General features: G+C 48.8%; 1 protein-coding gene across 1 annotated transcript in view; it reads right to left on the minus strand.

The window, feature by feature from the left end:
- The window catches only part of LOC147106640 (uncharacterized), a 230,370-nt gene that overhangs the window by 202,412 nt on the left and 1,316 nt on the right, over nt 1-26,642 (minus strand). The window contains exons 2-3 of the mRNA XM_086008498.1: nt 22,590-22,718; nt 15,095-15,211 (exon numbers count right to left, since the gene is read on the minus strand). Of these exons, the coding sequence (XP_085864624.1) occupies nt 15,095-15,211; nt 22,590-22,683 (211 nt within the window). The 5' untranslated portion in view covers nt 22,684-22,718. The remainder of the gene's footprint in view (nt 1-15,094; nt 15,212-22,589; nt 22,719-26,642) is intronic.

Genomic DNA, 26,642 nt, shown 5'->3' on the forward strand with positions numbered 1-26,642 from the left:
CTCCATGATGGGTGGTTCCCTGGATCCTTAACTTCCGAGTTTGTCTGAAGGTCTAGTATTTGTCAGTGTAAATACTAAGTTACTTAAATTGATGTAAGAAAAAGGAGACTTACCATCAAGTAACTTTAAAGTAAGCTTTAAGTAACTTATAAACACACTATATACAAGAGAGGTCTTTACCATGCCTCTGGTAGAAGCCTCTTACAATACTGAACAGACCAGTATTTATACCAGTCCAACAGGAAGTGACATTTACAGGAAGTGAGGTATGTACACAGTTCATAGTTCATAGTTCACAGGAAGTGATGACATAACTTCCCGGATGTTATCATTTTTATCACAGCGCCTTTCCCGAGTGTCTTGCTCTTGGTGCGGAGGCGATTCTGGCCCCCTGTCGTCGGTTGGTTCATCAGCTTCCGATGCTACTGTTTCTTGGGTAGATGCTACTTGTACGTCGGGTTCATCACCAGGTATGTATGGGCGAGGCATGGGGTTGACTTGTTCCTGTGACTCTAGGATCTTGTCAGCATGGCGTCTCACGATGCTCTCCCCAACGTCCACTGTGTACATTAGTGGGCCCTGCCGTGTGCATATCGTTCCTGGCTGCCATTTTTCTGTTCGGTAGTCGCGGGCCAAGACTGGTTGCCCTACATTGAAGCTCCTTGTTGGCTTCTCATGGATGTGCTGGAATTGCTTACTCTCAACATCTCTTCATACGTTTGGTCTGAGCAAATCCAGGCGAGATCTTAACCTTCGGTTAAAGAACATCATGGCTGGGGCCTGGTTGGTGACTGCATGTGTCGTATTCCGGTAGGCGAACAGGAAATTGTCCACCTTGTGCTGCAGCGGAATGTTGTCATTGTACATAGCCTTTATTGCCTTCTTAAAGGTTTGTACGAACCTCTCAGCCAATCCATTTGTGGCTGGATGATACGGGGCGGATGTGTAATGCCTTACCCCATTCTTTTTCAAGAACCTCCGGAACTCTTCGGACACAAACTGTGGTCCGTTGTCGGAGTAAATCTGTTCTGGCAAGCCATTCCTGGCAAAAATGGTCCATAGGACTGCAACAGTTTTCTCCGTGGTGGTGGAGGACATTTTGATGACCTCAGGCCATTTCGAGTGCGCATCCACGGCTATTAAAAACATTGAGTCCATGAATGGACCAGCAAAATCAATATGCACCCGTTGCCATGGAGATGAGGGCCACTCCCATGGGTGTAGAGGGGCCTGTGGTGGTGCATTTTGGACTTTCTGGCATCCTGAGCAGCTCTTGGTCAGATCCTCGATTTGTTTTATCGATTCCTGGCCACCACACATAAGCCCTGGCTAGGCTTTTCATTTTTACCCCTCCCAGATGACCCTCATGAAGCTCATTGAGCACTCTATCCCTTAACTTAAGTGGAATTACCACTCGGGATCCACACATCAAGGTCCCCCTGGCACACTGACAGCTGTTCTCTCTTTGTCGAGAATGCTGGCAACAGTGAGTCGCCATGTGCTGGCCATCGCTTCACCGTCAAATCATATACCCGAGACAGTGTCGGGTCATTTCGGGTTTCCTTTTCGATACAAGCGTTAGTTACCGGTAGGTATTCAACTATAGTCGAATGGAATATTTCGACAGGATTCACTGCTGGTGCTTCCTCCACAGTAGGCAGTGGCAGGCGTGATAGCTCATCAGCATTTTCATGCTGTTTCGTGCCCTTATATTCAATCTCATAGTGGTGCGCCCCTAGAAAAAGTGACCATCTTTGTAGTCGTTGTGCAGTCATCACCGGAACGCCCTTCTTCGGATTAAAAATGGAGACAAGAGGCTGGTGCTCAGTCAGCAAGGTGAATTTCTGCCCGTGCAGATAGTGATTGAACTTTTTCACTCCCCACACTAGGCTGAGGGCCCCCCTGTCAATCTGGGCGTAGTTACGCTCGGCTGAGATTAGTGATTGTGATGCAAAGGCTATTGGCCTCTCTGAGCCGCCCGAGAATTTGTGCGACAGCACCGCTCCAATGCTGTAGGGTGACGCATCACATGCCAACCGAATTGGTAATGCCGGGTTGTAATGGGCCAATACCTCTTTCGATGTGATTAGTGTTTTGCTCTTCTGGAAAGCTCGTCTACATTCGTCACTCCACTTCCATGGTACCCCAGTTTGCAGTAGGGTGTTCAGTGGGTGTAGTATTGTAGACAAATTTGGCAAGAACTTATGGTGGTAGTTTACCAGCCCGAGGAACGACCTCAGTTGTGACACATTTTCCGGTGCTGGAGCCTTGACTACTGCCTCAATCTTCTCTGGGGACTTATGTAACCCCTCTTTATTGATAACGTGGCCACAATACGAGATCTGTTTTCTAAAAAACTCGCATTTGGGGCGGTTAGCTCAGAGCCCATATTCCTGCAATCTAGTGAGCACCTGCTCCAGGTTGGCAAGGTGATCACTGTCATTTTCGCCCGTGACCAGGATGTCGTCCAAATAACATTGGGTCCCTGGGATCCCTTGCAGGACTTGTTCCATTGCCCTCTGCCAAATAGCTGGAGCTGATGCTACCCCGAATACCAGCCGGTTGTATTGGTAGAGACCTTTATGAGTGTTGATCGTGAGGTATTTTTTTGATGCTTCATCTACCTCCATTTGCAGATACGCCTGGGCCAGATCAATCTTAGTGAAGCGTTTCCCTCCAGATAGCGAGGCGAAAATATCTTCAATCCGTGGAAGTGGAGATGTGAAGGACCGGGTTCACTGTTACCTTAAAGTCCCCACAGATGCAAACCTTCCTTGGTTCCCCAGGCGTGCTGCTCAATGACTTTTTCATCACAGGGACGATGGGTGTAGCCCACTCACTCCAGTCTACCTTGGACAGTACACCTGAACGTTCCAGACTCTCCAGCTCTGCTTCGACGGCTGGGCGGATCGCATAAGGTACCGGTCTAGCCTTAAAAAATGTTGGGCTTGCATTTTCTTCAATTTTAATCATCGCTGTCATGCCTTTTAGTGTTCCGAGTCCTTGCTGGAACACTTCTTTCGCGTCAGTTAGGATCTTTGACAGTCGCCCAGGTGTGACGTCGTCATCCTTTTTGTCAGCCACAGTCAGTGCCTGTATGGAATGCCAATCCAGTTGTATTTTCTGGATCCATTCACATGCCAGTAATGGTGGTCCTCCATCTTGCAATACATACAGGTCTAGTTTTGGTGTTTCCTTACCGTTATATATAACGGTCACCCTTATTTTTCCTTTGGGGTAGACTTTTTGCCCCGTGTACATCTTCAAAATAATTTTTGTGTCTCTCAAGGGTATGTGTGAGAATAGCCGCTCGTAGTCCCGTCGGTTTATGACTGTTAGGGCTGATCCTGTGTCCAATTCCATCTTTACCTGGACTCCTGCTATCTTGAGAGTGACCCAAATGGTTCGGTGATCCTCTGTTGTGTTCACATTATGTAGTTTCAGACAACTCAGTTCCCTGCTTTTGGAGTCGTTATCACTCTTTTGTTCATCTGAACTATTCTCTGTTATCTTATGTACCTTCTTGTACTTTCCTTTGGTCGGTTTCTTATTGCTGGTTTTCTTTCCTGACCTGCAGACTCGTGCTATGTGTCCTACTTTTCCACACTGTCTGCACACTTTGTCTTTGAACCAGCAATCATTCTGGTCATGTGTTGTTCTGCCGCAGCAATAGCACTTCTCTGTTCCATGTGACATTTCGTTTGTGCCATATTCTTGCGGTCTCTGTTGTATCTCTGCAGCGCCCCGTGTTGCTGCTTCATATGATACCGCAATGCTGAAAGCCTTTTCCAGCGTCATGTCCTTTTCAGATAAAAGCTGTTTCTGGGTTCCTTCACTTTGAAGCCCACACACAAACTTGTCCCTTAAGGTATCTGCCAGTCCCGCTCCAAACTGGCAGTGTTTCGATAGTTTGCGCAGTTCTGTTAAATAATCAGCATTGCTTTCATCCTTATGCTGGTTCCGTTTGTGAAACTTGAATCTTTCTGCTATCAGCAGCGGTGTGGGGTTTAAATGTTCCTTTAGTATCTTTACTATGTCTTCAAAACTCTTTGCCATTGGCTTCGTTGGGGTTACTAGATTTCGCAATAACCCATAAGTCTTTGCACCCATTAAATTCAACAATACCGACGCTTTCTTGTCATCTGACACCTCATTTGCCTTGCAGTACACCTTTATTCGTTCGACATATGTAGTCCAATCTTCGACTTCATTGTCAAATGCGGTGATACTGCCACTCTTCGGCATTTTGGGTGTGGTTTAAAATGGCGTCTCCCAATGGCTTAAAATGGCGTCTCCCGTGCTTTCTTTCCTCCCCCGCTGCTGCCAACGCCGCTCCCGGCGGTTCTCGTGGCAATGGTGGCGCCCTGTAGGTTTCGCGCGCTTCTCCTGCGCTGCTGCCAACGCCGCTCTTGGCGGTCCTCGTGGCAATGGTGGCACCTTGCGGGTTTCTGCGCGTCTCTCTCTCCCTCTCTCCGACGCTGCTTGGCCCCTGAACATCGGCTGCACCCTGTGCGCTCTGCCCTCTCTCTCTCTCCCCCGTCGACGCTGCTCGGCACTTTGCTGTGCCGCTCGGTCGGGCTCTAGCCCACCGCTGTCCGGGAAGGGTCTGCACACTACCTGTTGCCAGCCCGTTTCGCTGAACTACGTCGACTGGAAAGCCAAGCCTGGCTCTCGACAGCCTCCCCCGCAATTCTCGAGTCTCTGCTGGATGACTGGGTGGTTGCCCGTGGTCGACGCCCGAGTCTCTGGCCTTGACCTCCAATCCACTGATCTCCAGGAACGAATCCTCGGGAGGTGATGCAGAGTTGCAGGTAGGTTCAAACTTGCCTCGTCGCCAATGTTACGTCCGTGTATAATCAGACACAGACTGCGGAGAACGGTACAAACGGTGTTTACTCAACGTGGCTCAGACTGCAACTGATCTGTACAGATTACCACTCAACGTTATATACAGGTGTGGTCACTGCCGGAACTACAGTATACATGAGCTGTAAAAAGTAGTTCCCCCCCTTAAAGGTACATACATTACACTTGCATTTATATAGCACCTCTAGGATGTCCCAAAGAGCTTTACAGCCAATGAAGTATTTTTGAAGTGTAGTCACTGTTGTCATGTAGGAAATATGGCAGGCAATTTGCGCAGCCTTCAGTCTGTCTGAGCAATGATTCAGTGAACAATCTTATACCATAGCATGAGCTGACAACAACCTTCCACCCACCCCTCCCCCTTCCTCCCATCCCTTTGAGTACCATCAGCACAGGATTCCGTGCAGGAAGGTTTGCTTATAGATAATGGGGAAAACAATCAAGGAAAGATAACTCCTCCGGTGTGGCTTTTATTTCAACATTTAGAAAACATCTGGCTTGATGAGCTTTACTGCATGATCCTCGGAGCTACGGGGAGGGAGAGTACACATTCCCAGCGCTCGGCAGGTCAAAAGCATGGACAATGGCAGCTTTTGTAAGGATGGGAGCCTCTCGTGTCAATGATAATATCACCTTTGTGCCGTGAAACTGGATCTTCATGGCACGAGAGCAGGATTACTGGCACTGCCCAAAGTTGTTGTGTGCTAACTGAACCTTATTGTATGTAATGCATCTGGAACTTTCCTGAAAGGCAGGAGGTAAAGAGAGAAAAGGAACAGAGAGTTTTTTTTTCAAAGCACTTTTAGTACCACTGCTTTAACCAGATTATTATTAAAAAGGAAATGATTTCTTTTAAAACGTTTCCGCAGCTGTAAAAATCTTGCACAGATACATGTGGGAAACCGGCATTCACTTTTGGACACTGGTCCTTTGAACAATAGAGATGGCCAATGAAAGTTTCAAAATCAGTCATTTGGTCATTGCCACTGCAATTTCTTCCCTGTCCTCCCCCAAAAAAGCTAACTATTTTTGAAATCTGTTCTTCTCCATTGTATCCCCATCATGCAGACTCTCTGCCACCATCCACATCCTTGGTTTGAATTGGGGAATGATCTGGGACACACCTTGAGGAAGATATTACCAGCGAAGGTTAAGTATATTTTCAGGGCAATGGAGACTTGGACCCAGATTGTCCTGTGATTTTGCGAGTTTGTGGTGGGGTGGGACTTGCCCACATGATTCCACCGCTAACCCACTCCCTTTTTTCCTGGCTTGGCTTACATTATAAATGTGGGACAGGTTTAGCGCGGTTAAACAGCTGTTCGTTGGCTTTCTGCCACTAGTAGGTAGGGCAATCAGGATGTGCTGCAGCACGTATTTTTCTGAGATGCAGGAGCCACGAGTGGAAGAACGACTGAAGAAGTCGGCTCGGTGGAGGGGGAGAGTCGCTAGCAATAAGGCCCGAGGTTTATTGATATATCCATGGAAGTTCTACTCGCTGAAGAGAGAGCTACAAGGAATGGAGTCCTGTGGACTGAGAACAGAAAGTCCCACAAGAGGGTGCTACAAATATTATGGAGAAACGTGGCAGAGAATCTTAGTTCAACCTCCAGTACCCATGAACTGTCACACAGTGCAGAAAAAGGTTTAATGACCTCATAAGGTTGGCCAAGGTAAGTGAAGACACTATTCTATATGCACATCCCGTATTCTCTTTTGGGCACTGGCCTCTTTTAAACCGCTGCGTTAGCCTGAGCAGAAATCTGTTCCTTTCCTGCCTTTCCTAATTCCATGCAATCTCAGCAGCACGATTCTCAGGACTCTTTGGGAGTTTTCTAACTCGCCTGCCGTAAATTCGGCAGAAAAACTATGGAAACCCCAGAAAAAGTGCATAAATGCCAGAAAACCCCTGCGATCATACATCCCCTTAGTCTTTACCTGCTAGATCTACAGTATTAATGAGATGTTGTGCGCCAGTTCTTGGCACATTATAATTATCTACTACTCAGCAAGCATCATGCGGGAGACTGTCAACATTCATCTCGAATAGGCCTCCTTTACACTTACTGATCAAATATATGTGATTTTGTACAGCTCATAAACAGGCAAAGCTACCATTCATTTCTGCAGGGCAGATTTACATCTAATCGCAACCTCATCATGGAACGATAATGGAGCATTTTAGGTCACTAATGCAAGCCCTTACATTGGTGGTGGGGGTCATTCCATTAAACCAATTTTAGTTTCCTTCAGAAACAGCCTGGGTGAAAGACTTTAATTCACCTTCATTCACAATACCCATGAGGAAGAGCCAACAACTCTTCCAACTTGCCTGCAGCTAACAGTACAGGTTGAGCGTCCTGAATCCGGCAACCTCAAGACCGAGGCCGAGCCGGTTTTCGTGTTTTTCCGGACTTCGGAACATGTTTCTGATGTCCGAAGTCTGGAAATATCACAACCTGGGCTCGGGTGTTTCCGGACTTCGGACATCAGAAACACCTTCCGAGTCCGGAAATGCCTGGGCCGCTCCGCGTAGCGCTGACGCGTTTCTCCGCCCCTCCCCTTCTGTTAAAGGGGAGGGACGCTGCGACCTCTGCAGAGCATCCGATGGCCCACACTAGGTCACCAGGGCGGTGTGGTGCCGTGGTCGCAGCCTGGCGGAAACACTTAGTGGAGCTGTGCAGATTAAGGAGGATAAAACACAACACTAAAGTTTTATTGCATCACTTGCATTTTTCAAAGGATTTTTCAAAAAAGACAACAAAAGTGAATGGCTTTTTGAAGTACAGGTTGAGCGTCCAAAATTCGGCGTTCCGGATTCCGGAACATTCCACGGATTCCAGACGGCCCTGCCACCAATCGCCCCGGATTCCAGAACATTCTGGATTCCGGACTCCAGATTTTGGACGCTCAACCTGTACAACAACAACTTGTATTTATACAGCGTCGTTAACGTAATAAAACATCCCAAAGTGCTTCACAGGAGCATTATAAAATAAAATTTGACACCAAGCCACATAAGGAGATATTAGGACAGGTGACTGAAAGCTTGGTAAAAGAGGTAAGTTTTAAGGAGCGTCTTATAGGAGGAGAGAGAAGTAGAGAGGCAGAAAGGTTTAGGGAGGGAATTCCAGAGCTTAAGGCCGAGGCAACTGAAGGTATGGCCACAATGGTGGAGCAATTAAAATTGGAGCTGCGAACAAGAGGTCAGAATTGGAGGAGCACAGAGATCTCGGAGGATTGTAGGGCTGGAGGAGGGGTGAGGCCACGGAGGGATTTGAAATCAAGGATGAGAATATTAAAATCAAGACATTACCGGACCGGGAGCCAATGTAGGTCAGCGAGCACAGGGGTGATGGGTGAACGGGACTTGGTGCGAGTTAGGATACGGGCAGCAGAGCTTTGGATGAGCTCAAGTTTACACCGGGTGCGAGGTGGGAGGCCGGCCAGGAGAGGATTGGAATAATCGAATCTCAAGGTAATAAAGGCATGGATGAGTTTTCAGCAGCAGATGAGCTGAGGCAAGGGTGGAGACGGTAGTAAAAATTTAATAAATTCAGTCACCTTGGAGCAAGCAAGAGTGCAAGGTAACAGTGGAGATAAGTGTGTGAAGCCTGCCCAGTCATTGGTCTTTGTTACATTTTTGGGTTTCTTTACACTATTTACTCTTGGGGGGAAAAATTTAGTTGTTTGCGCCTCCCGTTAGTGCCTTAAGAGGGCACTAATGGGGCGCAAAGCAACTAGATGCCGGGCGTGGCGATGTTTGCGCCGCTCGCGAAATTAACTAGACATTTTGCGGCGGCGCTAAGCACTACCGCCACGATCTCCTGCGCCGGCAGATCGTGACATCAGTCGAGTGCGCAGCGCCCCGTTAGCGCCCCGGACCGGATATTGAGTGGCGCCCCCTGCCTTGCCACCTGCCACTAGCAACGACAGGTTGAGAGGAGCGTTATGCTGTCAGAAAGGGACTAGGGGAGCGCTATTTAAAGGCGACCGCTTCCTGCCTTTTTTTGTCTGTGACATTTTTGCACCACGCATTCTGAGAGAGAGAGAGAGAGACTTCTGGAGAGATTCAACGCTGTGTGAAAGAGTTTTGAGTACTGAGCAGCACTTTGCAGGTTTATTTTGATTTGCCCTTCCTTGCTTCGCCAGCGCTCTGAGGTAGCGCCTCGCTCCTCGGCCTTTGCGCCTTAAGACAGGTGTGAAGCGCCTGATTTAGCGCTCTAATCACCTCCAGGAGCGATAAAAGTCAAGTTTGCTGTTGGAGGCGATAATTAGCGCCAGGCATTAAACTTTGCGCACGGCCGATAATGGCGCCCCAAACGGGGCGATACTGAATTTCTCCCCCTTGATGTTTAATTGGGTTCTGTGTCTCAGACTACTCTCTTAGATGAGCCCTAGCTCCCTATGTCCCAGTGGCAGTGTTATAGATTGCCCAGGAACCCAAGTAAATTCATAGCGTGACCAGAGATTGATCAAATACCCTCCAGTTAATTTCAGCTATTTCATCTATGGTCATCTTTGTCTTCAGAAAGCTGCAGAATAACATTTACTCTAGATTTTGTTTTCGGCTTCAAATGTCAACTAGGTTTTTTAAAGAGTAATGGAACAAACACATAGTACCAGCAAAACAACATACATTTCTATAGTTGTTGTTAAACTTAGCCAGCTTTTTGAGTAGTAGAATAAAATTGTTTGCGAATTCAGCACTAAACTAGAATATAAATAATGGCCTTCAAATGGCTAAGAGCTGAATTGAAACAACTTCAATCTTTTCACGTAAGCCTCTTACAGATGTCAAAATGAGCAGACTTTCAACCCATTAGCTGAGATTCAAACCCAGGTGCCAGAGATGAAAGGCCAGTATCTAACATCATGTGCCATCCAGTCTGGGGAGGAAATCATCAAGCATCAGGATAACTACGTAAAACGTAATCATGCTATTCAATGTCGCCATAACACCATTAACAATCGTTTCATAGTCCCCCTCACTATATGACAAGGTCAATGTTGACGACAAGAGCCTTTGTACATGTGAAAAAGTGGCTTTATTTGCTTTGCACAATTTTTCAGTGCAAATCCTCCCATTTCCTGATTGTTCATTTTGTCAATGTTAGTACGTAGTTTGGAACACCCTTTCTGATATTTCTGTCATTTGTTATAGAATTCAGATTCTGCCTGACTCCCAGGGGCAGTCAGTATACATGGGACTCAAATACTCAGCAGTTTTAGGAGAAAAAGAACTGCTAAAAACCCCAAGGGGAAATAAAACAGAGAAAATGGTGGAAATGAACAGCGGGTCATCGAGGGTCTTTACCGGAAAACTTAGTCTCTCTTTCTCTTTACGATGTTGGCTGACCTGCATGTCCTTCCAGCGTTTCTGGGTTGTCTCGAGGAGATGAACTCCACTTTGTTGTGTATGTACCTTTAAGGGAAGAACTGGTTTTAGACTGCAGTACCGGCAGTGACCACCCCTGTATAAAAGGCCCTAGCAGGCTTCTGTATTTCAGTCTGACATTGCCTCCTGTTCAGTAAAGTACCTGTTAAACTGTTCTCCCGAAGTCCGTGTATTATTGAGGCGCGGAATTTACAGTGGCGACGAGTAAGTTCGAAGTCACCTGCAGTGTTGCATCATCTCACGGGGATCTCACCCTGAGAGGAGGTCTCTTGGAGGTCGTAGTCTAAGCAACGGGCATCGACCGCGGGCAACCGCCCAAAGGATTCATCGGTGTTCGGAGAATTGCGGGAGAGGCTGTGGAGAGCGGTGCTTGGCTTCCCAGTTAAGGTGTTCCAGCAAATCGTGCTGGTAGCTGGTAGTGCGCTGACCCTTCCAGACTGCGGCGGGCTCAAGCTCGATCGAGCGGCTCTACAAAACGGGCCGTGCAGCATCGCCGGGAAAAGAAAACAAGAGAGAGAGGGTGGAGCGCACAGGGTGCGGTCGGTGCTCAAGAACCGGGCAGCGGAGAGAAAATAAACGGGAGGAAGGAAAGCGAGACGCGCCGAAGCCGCGGGTCGCCGCCATTACCCTGTAGAACGTTAGGAGCAGCGTAGCAGCAAGGGGAAGAAGGAAAAGCGCGGGAGGCGCCATTTTATCCCATTGGGGAAGAAGGAAAAGCGTGGGAGGCACCATTTTATTCCATTGGGGAAGAAGAAAAAGCACGGGAGGCGCCATTTTAAATCACCCAAGATGCCGAAAAGTGGCAGTATCACTGCTTTCGACAACGAGGTAGAAGACTGGACCATGTATGTGGAAAGAATTGAAGTGTACTGCAAGGCAAATGAGGTGGCCAATGGAAAGAGGGCGTCGCTATTATTGAATTTGATAGGCGCGAGTATGTACGGCCTATTGCGGAATTTAATTACCCCAGCTAAACCAATGGAGAAAAGTTTTGAGGAGATTGTTAATATCTTACAGGAACACCTAAACCCTACACCGCTGCTGATAGCAGAAAGATTCAAGTTCCATAAAAGAAACCAGCACAAAGATGAGAGCAATGCTGACTATCTTACGGAACTACGCAAGTTATCGAAGCACTGCCAGTTCGGAGCAGGACTGGCAGGCACCTTACGGGATAAGTTTGTCTGCGGGCTCCAGAGTGAAGGAACCCAGAAACGACTACTTTTGAAAAAGGACCTGACGCTAGAACAGGCTTTCAGCGTGGCAGTATCCTACAAAGCAGCAGCACGGGGAGCTGCGGAAATACAACAGAAACCACAAGAATACAGCACTAACGAAATGGCGTATGGAGCAGAAAAGTGCTATCGCTGCGGCAGAACAACCCATGAGCAGAAGGACTGCTGGTTTAAGGACAAAGTATGCAGGCAATGTGGAAAAATGGGACATATAGCAAGAGTCTGCAGGTCGGGAAAGAAAACCAACACAACAAGAACTACTAAGGAACAGTACAGGAAAGTAAAGAAACTGACAGACAGTAGTTCGGAAGATCAGGAGAGTGATAAGGACTCCGGGAGCAGGAGACTAAGTTGTCTAAAGTTACACAACGTGATCGCAAAGGAGGATCACTGAACCATTTGGGTCACCCTCATGATAGCAGGGTCCCCAGTAAAGATGGAATTGGACACAGGATCAGCCCTAACTGTCATGAATCGACGAGACTATGAGCGGCTATTCTCACACATACCCTTAAAGGACACGTCCATTGTATTGAAGACATACACGGGGCAAAAGGTCTACCCCAGAGGAAAAATAAGGGTGCCAGTTAAATATAACGGCAAGGAAACACAGAAACTATATATGTATATACTATGAGATGGAGGACCACCATTATTGGGACGTGAATGGATCCGAAAAATACAATTGGATTGGCATTCCATTCAGGCGCTAACTGTGACTGACAAAAAGGATGATGACGTCGCACCTGGACGTCTGTCACAAATTCTATCTGACGCGGGAGAGGTGTTCCAACAAGGACTTGAGACTCTAAAAGGAGTAAAGGCAACCATAAAGATTGAAGATAACGCAAACCCAAAATTTTTTAAGGGCAGACCAGTGCCATACGCGATCCGCCCAGCCATTGAAGCTGAACTGGAGAGTCTGGAGCATTCGGGTGTGCTGTCCAAAGTGGACTGGAGCGAGTGGGCCACACCCATCGTTCCTGTAATGAAGAAAGCATTGAGCAGCTCGCCTGGGGAGCCGAAGAAGGTTTACATCTGTCGGGACTTCAAGGTGACTGTGAACCCAGTCCTGCACACAGTACAATATCCACTTCCGCGGATAGAAGATATTTTCGCCTCACTATCTGGAGGTAAACGTTTTACAAAGATTGATCTGGCCCAAGCGTATCTACAAATGGAGGTGGAAGAAGCATCTAGAAAATACCTCACGATAAACACTCACAAAGGCCTTTACCAGTACAATCGACTGGTATTCGGGGTAGCATCAGCCCCGGCTATTTGGCAGAGGGCGATGGAACAAGTCCTGCAAGGGATCCCGGGGACCCAGTGTTATTTGGACGACATCCTGGTTACGGGCGAAAATGACAGTGAACACCTTGCCAACCTGGAGCAGGTGCTCACGAGATTACAGGAATATGGGCTACGAGCCAACCGCCCCAAATGCAAGTCCTTCAGGAGACAAATCTCATATTGTGGCCACATGATTGATGAGGAAGGGTTGCATAAGTCGCCGGACAAGATTGAGGCTGTAGTCAAGGCTCCAGCACCGGAAAATGTGTCGCAACTGAGGTCGTTCCTCGGGTTGGTGAACTACTACCATAAGTTCTTGCCGAATTTATCTACAATTCTGCACCCACTGAACGCCCTGCTGCAAACTGGAGTAACATGGAAATGGAGTGATGAGTGTAAGCGTGCCTTTCAGGAATGTAAATGCCTAATCACTTCAAAAGAAGTATTGGCCCACTACAACCCGAAGTACAGATTGCGTCTACCTCAGAAGCAGTGGTATTGGAAGCTGACGAACCAACCAATGACAATGAACCAGAATCAACTCCGCCACAAGAACAGGATACTCGAGAAAGGCGCTATCCAGTCGGGATCAGGAAGCCTCCTCAAAGACTGAACTTATAAATGTTTATTTCAGTTGATGTATATAGTATCCAAAAAATTGTAATTAGTTATTATTTAGTTGTTAAATGAATGTTATGTACTGTTTATCTAAAAGGGGAGGAATTGTTGTGTATGTACCTTTAAGGGAAGAACTGGTTTTAGACTGCAGTACCGGCAGTGACCACCCCTGTATAAAAGGCCCTAGCAGACTTCTGTATTTCAGTCTGACGTTGCCCTCCTGTTCAGTAAAGTACCTGTTAAACTGTTCTCCCGAAGTCCATGTATTATTGAGGCGCGGACTTTACACACTTGACAAAAGGAAATTATTGCAGCAGAGACATTGCTGTGTGGTGTTTGGTTCAAAGTGTGCACACATGTGTGCATTTCTGTTTGCACACAGGTCTACAAGCACATGTGTATGTATGTGTGCACATCTGTGTGTGTGGATAAAAACAGGAAATGCTGGAAATACTCAGCAGATCAGGCAGCATCTGTAGAGAGAGAAACAGACCCAGGTCATTGACCTGAAACATTGACTCTGTTTCTCTCTCTACAGATGCTGCCTGACCTGCTGAGTATTTCCAGCATTTTCTGTTTTTATTTCAGATTTCCAGTATCCGCAGTATTTTGCTTTTGTATGTGTGTGCGGATGTTGTGTGCACCACTGTGCACGTGTACAATGCTTGTGTGCACATCATTGTATATACGTGTACATGCAATAGGTGTGAGTCTTTGACCAGAAACTTAACTGGACCAGCCACATAAATACTTTGGGCACAAGAGCAGGTCAGAGGCTGGGTATTCTGCATCGAGTGTCACATCTCCTGACTCCCCAAAGCCTTTCCACGATCTACAAGGCACAAGTAAGGAGTGTGATGGAATACTCTCCACTTGCCTGCATGAGTGTAGCTCCAACAACACTCAAGAAGCTCGACACCATCCAGGACAAAGCAGCTTACTTGACTGGCACCCCATCCACCATCTTAAACATTCACTCCCTCCACCACCGGCGTACTGTGGCTGCAGTATGTACCATCTACAAGATGCACTGCAGCAACTCGCCAACAGCACCGCCCAAACCCACGACGTTTACCACCTAGGAGGACAAGGGCAGCAGGCACATGGGAACACCATCACCTCCAAGTTCCCCTCTAAGTCACACACCATCCTGACTTAGAAGTATATCGCCGATCCTTCATTGTCGCTGGGTCAAAATCCTGGAACTCCCTCCCTAACAGCACTGTGGGAGTACCTTCACCTCACGGACTGCAGCGGTTCAAGAAGGTGGCTCACCACCACCTTCTCAAGGGCAATTAGGGATGGGCAATAAATGCTGGCCTTGCCAGTGATGCCCACATCCCAGGAACAATTTTTTTTTAAACTCTGTGTGCACGTGTATGTTATGGATGGGACAGGGGATTACAGGTCTGTGCAAGGGACTCCTGATTGTTTCGGGATGTGTTTGAGCGAGGCAGGATCATGTCTATCATCCCCTATCTTTCATCAATGCGTTTGATATCAGAAGCACAGCATTCTAAAACAGTAGAGGTAGAATCAACATTTCTACCCCATCCCTACTCCCTCCCCCACCCCCATTACCTGTGGAACAAGACTTCTTTATTCTGAAGTACGAAGCTTTGAGGTGATCAGAACAATTCATAAAATTAGCAAAACTTATTTCATAATCATCTTTTCTCCTCACCCACACAGCTGTGCTTGTCAGGGGAGAGCTGCATTCCTGCTCCGCAGTCACACACGAACCCGCCTTCCTTATTCACACACTGTCCTTTGCAAGAGGCCGTTGAACACTCATTGATATCTGGAAGAGACAAAACATCAACAATCTGCGGAATGATGGCTAGGTCAGCAAAGAGATATGGGGGGGGGGGCGGTTTTCACCTGCCGCCCACCCTGTTTACACTGGAAAAAGAGACAGACAGGAGTCTGACGCCCACTTGATGTCATTTTCAGGCGAGCCTGCAAATGGGTGGCCGGCACTCCCGTCCAAAGCAGGTGGGAGCCTAATTGTCTATGCAGATCGGAGCCCTGTTGAAAGACCCCGTTTACAAATTCTCAGTAACAGTGGGTGGTGAATGTATTGTGCCCATTTTGGATGAAAGTTGAAAATTGCTCAACTTTCAGGGACATGGGCCTAGAAATTCAGTTGCGTTCGCCAGCCGTTAACGCCATAAGAGGGGTAGATTTCCAGCACTAGGCACTTAGCGCCCGGGCGCAGGCCGATCTGCGCCTACGCCCAACTTCAGTTGACATTTAGCGCCGGCGCAAAGTGTTTGCGCCCGCTCAGCTGCGCGCGCAGCTTATGACGTCATTTCGTCGTGCAACGCTGTTTGTGCGCCCCAAACCGGAAATTCAGTGGCGCCCGCCCAATGTGGGCGTGGCGCTGTTAAGAAATGTGAACTGGAACGCAGCAGAGGCCCTGCGGGCCTCGGGGAGTGCTAATTAAAGGGCACTTAGACTGAACTATAAAGGCCAGCCATTTTGCTGCAATGACTTTAGTGCTTTGGATTTCTGGACAGAGACCAAGGAACAGACCTTACGGATTTGGGACAACATAGGAGAGGTATTTTTGGCTTCTGGCCAGGGCTTTGAAATTAGACTCATTGTGATTTCACTGTTTGCAAGTTTATTATGGGGGCTGCATGGGGTTCCAACCCTCAGTTCCAGCATTATGTGCGAAGGGCTCGCAGACGCTGTGTGAGAGGGCCAGCCATGCCTAGACGCAGAGGGGCCATCAGGCGTCGGCAACGTAGGCCTTACCCACTCAGGGAATACCGGCAGCAGGTGTCCTATCTCACCATGACTGCCGCGCATTGGGTTAAGAGGCTGCGCTTCAGAAGGGAGGTGGTTGCAGAGATCTGCCAGCTGCTTCACAGAGATCTGCGTCCACAGCTGATGTGCAGGACGTCTCTGTCGGTGGAAGTAAAGGTCACGGTGGCTCTGAACTTTTATGCAAGCGGCTCCTTCCAAGCCGCTGCTGGGGACATAGCGAACATCTCCCAGTTCGCCGTGCATCGCTGCATCCGGCAGGTCACCGATGCCCTTTTCGCAAGGAGACACCAATTCATCTCCTTCCCCATGACCCTAGAGAGGCAGGAGCAGCGTGCAGTCGGATTTGCCAGGATCGCCGACTTCCCCATGGTGCAGGGCGCCATTGACTGCACGCATGTGGCTATGCGGGCACCTATCGACAATGCCGAGGATTACCGCAACTGGAAGGGCTACCATTCCCTCAATGTACAGCTGGTGTGTGACCACAGGCAGCGCATCCTAGCTGTCAATGCCCGCTTTCCAGGAAGCAGCCACGATGCATTTATCCTGCGCCAGACTACTGTGGCTGACATGTTCGAGGCACAGCCTCCACCAAGGGGATGGCTTATTGGGGACAAGGGCTACCCTTTGTGTACATGGCTCATGACCCCGCTCCACGCACCCAGGACCCCTGCGGAGGAGGCATACAACGAAAGCCATCAAGCCACAAGGAACATCATAGAGCAAACGATTGGCGTCCTCAAGCAACGGTTCCGCTGCCTGGATCGTTCCGGCGGATCTCTACAGTATTCGCCGGATAGAGTCTCCCAGTTCGTCGTCGTTTGCTGCATGCTGCACAACCTGGCTATCCGCAGGACTCAGGCACTGCCACCTCGCGTTGGACCACCACCTCAGGAGGACGAGCAGGAGGACAATGAGGAGGAGGAGGAGGAGGAGGAGTACCAGCCCAGGAGGGAGCCACAAGGTCCAAGGGCCGTCCGCCGGCGGCTTATTGAACGACACTTCTAGGCCCCCTGTCAGGGAATGGCTTGTGGCAATGAACACACCTGAATGCAGCCGCTCCGCAAGCCCTCAGCCGGTTAACGCAACAACCACTTGAAACATGACACCTGGACAAGCTGAATAAATAAAAAGCTTTATTTAACAAACTCAGGGCCCTTCCCACATGAAACAGAAAAACAGACAAGACCCCCAAAAAAGTCAAAAACATATCTCACTCCCACAACCTGGGGAGGAATAACAAAAATTGTCCTTCCAATTGGTCTTCATCCTCGGCCTTACCAAAATAAGCCCCCCCCCTCCAGAACACAAACACCCCCATATAAAAAAAACAGTTGGCAACACACTCTACTTGGTGTGCCGAGAGGGCGAGTCCTTGTGCAGGCTTCTCCGGCCCCTGCCCGACCTGTTGCTCCGCCTCAACCTGGGCCCTGTGGGTGTTGCAAGGCTGGGGGAAGGCTCCTGAGGGGCACAATGCGTGATGGCAGATGCCCTTGGGGGTCGGCCTAGACGAGGTCTGGCCCTGGAGGGGCCGGCTGCTGACTGCTGCAGCTGTGGCTGGCCAGCATCAGTCTCTCCAGCAGCTCGTCGCACCTTGGCTGGGGGAGTGGCAGTGGCGGCTGCAGCAATGGGGGCAAGCTGGCTGATGTCAGGCGCTCGCTGGTCGCCAGAGACACTGGCACTCGGCCGGCCTGGCACTGCAGCAAGCGCAGCAATCTGGTGAAGGCCAGACCGCTGTGCTGCAGCAGGGCGGCGGGTGCCCTGGCGATGCTTCCGTGACACAGTGAGTGTGGCAGAAGTGAGTGCGCGAACTGCCCTGGTCTGTGCCCGCATCAGATCAGCCAGTGTCTGGACGGCACCACTCATGAACTCGCGACTCGCGTCCTGTGCTGCCGCGAGTTGGTCGACACCCCTGGCCTGTGCTGCCGCGAGTTGCTCGACACCCCTGGCCTGTGAGTCCCCGAAATTGGCCACACTATGAGCCAGGGACTCAATGGCCTGAGGCAACTGTCCCACAACCCCCATGAACTCGTTGTGGCGCCGCTCCGAGGCCGCGGACATTTCATCAAGGAGGCGCACCTCCTGGGCGAGGACCGTCTCCGGACTGGAGGGCGGACTCTCCCTCTGGGGAGAAGGCCGCCGAGCTGCCCGACCCTTCCCGCGTGCCTGGACGCCACTGGGCCCAGCAACTGCCCTCCCCTGCAACACTTCCCCCCTCTCGGGAGAAGGCAGCCGTGCTGCCCGACCCTTCCCGCGTGCCTGGACGCCACTGGGCCCAGGAACTGCCCTCCCCTGCAACACTTCCCCCCTCTGGGGAGAAGGCAGCCGTGCTGCCCGACCCTTCCCACGTTCCTGGACGCCACTGGGCCCAGGAGCTACACCCCCCTGCAACACTTCCCCCTGGCTCTCCTCCAGGCAAGACGTGTCCCCTCCATTGCCATCCCCTGGCGCGGATGAGGGTTCCCCCGATGTGCCGCCTTCCTCTTGGTCCTCGTCGTCCTCCTCTTCCGAGGGACTGGCACTCTCAGCTTCAGGGACCTCCTCCTCACCAGCTGAAAGCAGGAAGGCACAAGAGTAGCTTTAGAGTGAGGACAGGGCGTCAGCGAGGGAGGCATGAGTGGTGCCATTATGCGCATTGGTGGGACAGTGGCAAAGGATGTAGATCTGAAGCGCAAGGGGAACCAGAGAGGTCCAAACGGTCATGTCCTTACCATTGGGTCCCAGCACAGGGTCGGCATCTCCAATAGCAACGGGGCCAGTCACCCGGCCACGCATGAGTCGAGCCACGCTCTCCTCCAGCTGACTGAGCTCCTGGAACTGGGCACGGCCTCCCCCGGTGACAGTCTGGCTCTTCAAATTCTGCGCCAGTTTGGCCTGCAAGAGAAAGGACGGCCTCTAAGTACAGTGTGGTGCCCTGTTGTTGTGTGCACTGCCTCCCATGGTGGAATAGCTTGGCCAGTGTGGTGCCCTGTTGTTGTGTGCACTGCCTCCCATGGTCGAATAGCTTGGCCAGTGTGGTGCCCTGTTGTTGTGTGCACTGCCTCCCATGGTCGAATAGCTTGGCCAGTGTGTTAAGTGCAGAGAGTGCTATTGATGATCATGCCAGTGCCATAGCTGCGGGAGGAGGGCTGGCCATTAGGCCTTTGAGGTCCCTTTGCCCATAATGTGAGGTGCACATGCAAGGATGAGGAGGACACTGGAAAGGGTACTCACCTTGACCAACCGAGTGAGGCCGTTGAACTTCTTGCGGCATTGGTCACCAGTCCTGGGGACATCGCTGTTGGCTGACACCCTCTGAGCGATTTCCCTCCAGGCTCTCCTGTACTGCCTCCTGGGAGCCTTCTTGCCACTGTCCGGGCACAAGATCTCTCTGTTCTTTTCCAACCCCCTAAGCAGCACCCTCAAAGCATGCTCTGAGAAGCGCTGCGCTCATTCACGGGCCTTCTGCATGGCTTCAGGCGCTATTTGGGTCCACCAGCAGTGTTCAGGCCTAGCTGCAGGGCTCCACTATCCAGGGCGTGGCTGCAGACAAAGTCGACCCTTGCCCCTTTAAGAGCTGGCCGGCGTCAGGGTGTCTGCTGTCAATCAAAACATGACCGCACCTGCGCTGCGCCCGGCCTCGGCGTTATCAGTCCGCACCGCCGGCTTAGCGCCTAAAGATAGGAGTGCAACGCCAGTTTCAGCGCTCGCCCAAACTCCTTGGCCAAAGCTACCGAATTTCGGCGAAGTGGCCTCCACTTTCCGGTGGGCGCTAACTTTAGCGCCCGCCCGACTTTACCGCCCCAAAAGTGGCTACACTGAATTTCTAGGCCTTGATGTTACTGCACTCTTGAGAAAGGTCTGGCTTCCAGATCATGATGGAAAAGGTCCATTTACAGGAAACAATGAGAGAGAATATGTGGTGCTTAAAAAAATTAACTATAAGAGATCCCAGAAAGTGAAGTAATATTTGGAGATCTGTTATTTTTTTTGTATCACAGAGATGTTTTTCACCCAAATTTTACCCCCTTTCTCAGATTCTTGCTGGAGTACAAGTCAATGGATGCTGTCCACCCGCTTGTACCTTCATCTATGTGACCGTAACTAATGTGGAGCACAGACAACGATCAGAAGGCTAGTGACATGTGGGAGGTATCATAGTCGAGCCAAACCTGACATCGCGAATGTCCACACACATTCTTCAAAGCATGGTTGGTGCTTTAATCAGCTGAACATGCCCTATTCCAAAGTAAAATACACGACGTTGGCAGAAGGTACCATAACAGCCAAGTCTCAGCAATCATACTGATTCTACGATCACTGCTTAGTGACTGCAATGATTGTTGGCATCAGTTAACCTGTCAGATTTGGCCGTCTGGAATGATAATACAATCAGTAGAATTACTGAATGGCTGCCAACGGATTCAATGCCAGCCATCCACCTGAGAGGCATACTCCAACTGCCCCGGGTTCCATACTTGGGTCTGTTCTGAGCTAGCTGATGTCTGTGGGAGCAGTGAAAAGGGCGGCACAGAATTCCAGGATGAGAGAGGGGACGTGAAGGAATAAGCAATAAAACCTATTCAGAAAAAGACACCATTCTATGAAAGAATTCTGGGCTTATTAAAACAGGACAAACTGGGTCTGGAAATCGAGAAACCCAATGATGAAAAGCTGTGAAAGCATTCTGGCTATAGAGATAAGATAAGTTGTTGACACTGAATCAATAACCTTATTGAAACAGAAGGTTAAGGCTCCTGGAAGTTTGAATCTTTGGGAACAAGTTACCCGGTACAAGGTGTTCTAATTTACACCTCGTAAAGGAGCACATAAAAGTAACAAACATCTGCCTTCATAAAAATGACATCAAGTAAAACACACCTGCAGTTACATCGTTTTTTATGGTAAACTTAGAACACCTAAAGAGACATCTGTACTGCTACCAGCTGAGGTGACTGTAAGAACTGCAAGGGTCAGCAGAAAAATGACTAGAGATAATTAGCTTACATCAGCAGAAAACCTTAAAGGAAATACCACTGGAAAAAGGGTATAAATATTGAACTCTCAAATGGGATAATAGACTCGCTTAAAGGGGCAAAGCGATTCTCGGCTTCAGAGCTAGCTCTGTAAGTCTACAACTCTTTGTACCTCGGGGAACAAGGTACTGTATTTGATTTTGGTGGATGTCCTGAATAAACTTTAAGAACTGTAAAACTGTAGCGAAGTTAACATTTGAGAGTAAGGATCTCTGATTAGATTGTAAAGCTTTCTCTTTTTGGAACTGTTAATGTTGCAATTGACTCACCAACTGTAAATTATATGTCGGTTCTTTAATAAATCCATATATTTTTAGAATTGTCTCACATAATACTTCCGTATCAAACTCGCAAACTCAATCTCTGTACACTCTTTGGTGAGGAGTTGCAGAATTCTGGGGGAGTTTTCCAGACCCTCATAATATCTGGAACGTTACAGTCTAGCTAAACTTATTAAAAGTACTATCTGGAGGATGGTAACATTTTCAGGTTGTTCCTTTCCTTTAGGGAGAGATAGTCCAGAACTTTAGACCCAATTAAGCATCTTTAGGATTTGGCTACCTCAAACTTTAGTTGAAAGTGAACGTCTGAGGAATACGCCTGATCCGGGGTAGCCCTAAAGGGGCTAGGACTAGTAATTATCCTTCCAGGGAAACCACGGGTTACTGTCAATGCCATCTGATCCCCGAGACATACCAGCCTTCCACTAACTTACCGGGATGCTGGCGGTCCTCTGGTACCTTGTGCAAGTGGGCATTCTTCACACGTGAGCATGGTCAGTATGCGTCGATCAATGGATATTGATAAGTAGCACGGGCCCTGGCCGATTTTCCTACCCTCGCTGGCCCTGGGGCACTGAGGCCAATTGCAGCGCACCCATCACTGCTCTCACTGAATCATAGAATCATACAACACAGAAGGAGGCCATTCGGCCCATTGTACCTATACCAGCTCTTTGAAAGAGCTATCCAATTAGTCCCACTTCCCTGGTCTTTCCCCATTGCCTTGCAAATGTCTTCTTTTCAAGTATATACCCGATTCCCTTTTGAAAGTTACTTATTGAACCTGCTCTCACCACCCTTTTAGGCAGTGCATTCCTGATCATAAAACTCGCTGCATAAAAATATGTTGCATCATGTTGACTCTGGTTCTTTTGCCTATCGCCTTAGATCTGTGTCCTCTGGTTACCGGCTTTCCTGCCAGTGGAAACAGTTTCTCCTTATTTACTCTATCATAACCTTTCAATGAGATCAGCTAACTCAGAACAGACATGGGGATGGAAACCTGCCACTTTCCTGGTCTGCGTGGCTCACTACCACTTTACTGAGTGAGGCATTGGAATAAGCCCCTTTATGAAGCATGTACAAACTCTTTCCTCAAGCAGCCTTCTACCTTTGCAGCTGACTCCATTGCTGGTCTCAATCATGGTGAAGCCGACGGGACACACACGAGAGATCTCCTCGCAGCCACCGTGGTTACAGCTCATGTCGCAGCCGTACTCCCCACACCGACCAGAAAGCCCTAAGAAAAAAGAGTTGCATTTATATAGCGCCTTTCATGACCTCAGGATGTCCCAAAGTGCTTTACACGCAATGAAGTACTTTTGAAGTGTAGTCACTGTTGTAATGTAGGGAACATGGCAGGCAATTTGCACACAGCCAAGTCCCATTTACCAACAATGAGATAATAACCAAATAATCTGTAATAGTGATGTTGGTTAAGAGAAAAATATAAGCCACAGAAACAGAACGGAGGGAGGGAGGCGGTCAGTGTGAAACATTCCATGATAAACAACTGTCCTCAAAATCAGACATCAATTTTTGTATTTTATTTATTCATTTATGGGATGTGGGCATCGTTGGCAAGGTCAGCATTTATTGCCCGTCCCTACTTACCTTTGAGAAGGTGGTGGTGAGCCGCGTTCTTGAACCACTGCAGTCCATGTGGTGAAGGTACTCCCACAGTGCTGTTAGGGAGGGAGTTCCAGGATTTTGACCCTGCGACGATGAAGGATCGGCGATATATCTCCAAGTCAGGATGGTGTATGACTTGGAGGGGAACTTGGAGATGGTGGTGCTCCCATGCGCCTGCTGCTCTTGTTCTTCTAGGTGGAAGAGGTCGCGGGTTTGGGAGGTGCTGCCGAAGAAGCCTTGGCGAGTTGCTGCAGTGCATCTTGTAGATGGTACACACTGCAGCCACGGTACGCCAGTGGTGGAGGGAGTGAATGTTTAAGGTGGTAGATGGGGTGTCAATCAAGCGGCCTGCTTTGTCCTGGATAGTGTCGAGCTTCTTGAGTGTTGTTGGAGCTGCACTTATCCAGGCAAGTGGAGGGTATTCCATCACACTCCTTACTTGTGCCTTGTAGATGGTGGAAAGGCTTTGGGAGTCAGGAAGTGAGTCATTCACCACAGAATACACAGCCTCTGACCTACTCTTAAAGCCACAGTATTTATGTGGCTGCTCCAGTTAAGTTTCTGGTCAATGGTGACCCCCAGACTGTTGATGGTGAGGGATTCGATGATGTTAATGCCATTGAATGTCATGGGGAGGTGGTTAGACTCTCCCTTGTTGGAGATGGTCACTGCTTGACACTTGTTTGGCGTGAATGTTACTTGCCACTTATTAGCCCAAGTCTAGGTGTTATCCAAATCTTGCTGCATGCGGGCATGGACTGCTTCATTATCTGAGGAGTTGTAAATGGAACAGAACACTGAGCAATCATCAGCGAACATCCCCACTTCTGACCTTATAATGGACGGAAGGGTCATTGATGAAGCAGCTGAAGATGGTTCAGCTTAGGACACTGCCCTGAGGAATTCCTGCAGCAATGTCCTGGGGCTGAGATGATTGGCCTCCAACAACCACAACTATCTTCCTTTGTGTTCAGTATGAAACTAGCCAGCGGAGAGTTTTCCCCCTGATCCCCATGGACCTCCATTTTACTAGGGCTCCTTGATGCCACACTCAGTCAAATGCTGCCTTGATATCAAGGGCAGTCACTCTCATCGCATATCTGGAATTCAGCTCTTTTGTCCATGTTTGGGCCAAGGCTGTAATGAGATCTGGAGCCGAGTGGTCCTGGCGGAACCCAAACTGGGCATCAGTGAGCAGGTTATTAGAAGATAGGAGCAGGAGTAGGCCATTCGGCCCCTCGAGCCTGCTCCGCCATTCAATGAGATCATGGCTGATCATCCAAATTCAAATTCAAATTCAAATTGGTAAGTAGGCACCACTTGATAGCACTGTCGATGACACCTTCCATCACTTTGCTGATGATTGAGAGTAGGCTGATGGGGTGGTAATTGCTGGATTGGATTTGTCCTGCTTTTTGTGGACAGGACATACCTGGCAATTTTTCACTTTGTCGGGTGGATGCCAGTGTTGTAACTGTACTGGAACAGCTTGGCTAGAGGCGCAGCTAGTTCTGGAGCGCAGGTCTTCAGCACTACATCCGGGATGTTGTCGGGGCCCATAGCCTTTGCTGTATCCAATCCGCTCAGCCGTTTCTTGATATCACGTGGAGTGAATCAAATCAGCTGAAAAACTGGCATCTGTGATGGTGGGGACCTCGGGAGGAGGCCAAGATGGATCATCCACTTGGCTTCTGGCTGAAGATGTTTGCAAATGCTTCAGCCTTGTCTTTTGCACTCACGTGCTGGGCTCTGCCGTCATTGAGGTTGAGGATGTTCTTGGAGCCTCCTCCTCCCGTTAGTTGTTTGACTGTCTACCACCATTCACAATTGGATGTGGCAGGACTGCAGAGCTTTGAACTGATCTGTTGGTTGTGGGATCATTTAGCTCTGTCTATAGCATGCTGCTTCTGCTGTTTAGCATGCATGTAAAATATGTGTTATAACTTCACCAGGTTGGCATCGCATTTTCAGGTACACCTGGTGCTGCTCCTGGCATGATCTTCTACACTCCTAATTGAACCAGGGTTGGTCGCCTGGCTTGATGGTAATGGGATATGTGGTTACAGATTGTGGTGGAATGCAATTCTGCTGCTGCTGATGGCTCACAGCGCCTCATAGATGCCCATTTTTCAGCTGCCAGATCTGTTCTGAATCTATCCCATTTAGCGTGGAGATAGTGCCTCGCAACATGATGGAATCTGAAGACAGAACTTCATCTCCTAAGGACTGTTCAGTGGTCACTCCTACCAATGCTGTCATGGACAGAGGCTTCGGCGACAGTTAGATTGGTGAGGACAAGGTCGAGTAGGTTTTTCCCTCATGTTGGTTCTCTCACCACCTGCCACAAGCCCAGTGTGGCAGCTAGGTCCTTCAGGACTCGCCCCGGTAGTGGCTACAGAATCACTCTAGGTGATGGATATTGAATTCCCCCACCCAGAGTACATTCTGTGCCCTTGCTATCCTCAGTATTACTAGTACAGTAACATAACCACTATGCCACCGTATTTAGCTCAGATAAGATGCGCAGGATCAGTGTTAACTCCCATTTCAACAGAACGAAAAGCCATTCCTCCCCCAGTCTCAGCATGCATTGAACAAGCATGTGCGAAACTCAGCAATCTCAACAAGGCCCCTGGGCCCACGAGTAAAGTACCTGAGGAAATTAGTAATAAAATTGGTCAGGCGGCTTTAGGAAAACAGAAATAGTGATTGGAGAGGACAAATGTAATGGCAGCTTATTAAAAAAAAGCAGACAGATAACCCTGAAAACTATGAGCTGGTGAGCCTTATATCTGTAGTAGGTGAACATTACAAGGCATGCTAAAGGAGGGACTAGTGAATCGCCTAGAGAAATATGGACTAATAAGAGGGAGTTAACATTGCTTAAGGGAGAGAGGTCACACCTGGCAAATCTATCGGGCTACTTCAAGGAGATAATGGACCACTTGGAAGAAGGGAATTCATTAGACTGAGTTTTAAGATGTTAGCAAAACCACACGGGAGACTGATCAAAATTAGAAGGCATAGAATGAGGAGGTAGAGGGGGAGGAGTTCTGAAGTGGCTCTGAAATTGGCTCAGTCAGAAGAAGCAAAAAGCAGATGTGTCGGTAGCTGAATGAGAATGGAAGAAGGCGATTAGTGGAGTGCCTCTGGGGTTGGTGTGTGAGAACTGCTACTGTTTACAGTGGACACACATAATTTGGAAGTAAGGACAAAAAACAAAACTGTCTGTTGATGTTAACAAACAGCAAATAACAGGGAACAAGTGGACCAGATACAGAGGGAAAATAAAAGCAGAAAAAGCTGGAAATACTCAGCAGGCCTGGCAGCATCTGTGGAAAAGCAGGAGTTAATTGACGCTTCGGGCCTTAAGCCCTTCCTTGATCTGAGGAAGGGTTTATTTAAGGCCTGAAATGTCAACTGCCTCCTGTTTTTCCACAAATGCGGCCTGTCCTGATTTTCTGTCTGATTTTATTTTCAGATTTCAAGCACCTGCAGTATTTTATTTTTTGCAAATAGAGAGGAACTTGGA

This window comes from Somniosus microcephalus, chromosome 15 (assembly GCF_052327205.1).
Source record: "Somniosus microcephalus isolate GS21.2 chromosome 15, FLI_Smic_1.0, whole genome shotgun sequence".
In the NCBI taxonomy this organism is placed as follows: Eukaryota; Metazoa; Chordata; class Chondrichthyes; order Squaliformes; family Somniosidae; genus Somniosus; species Somniosus microcephalus.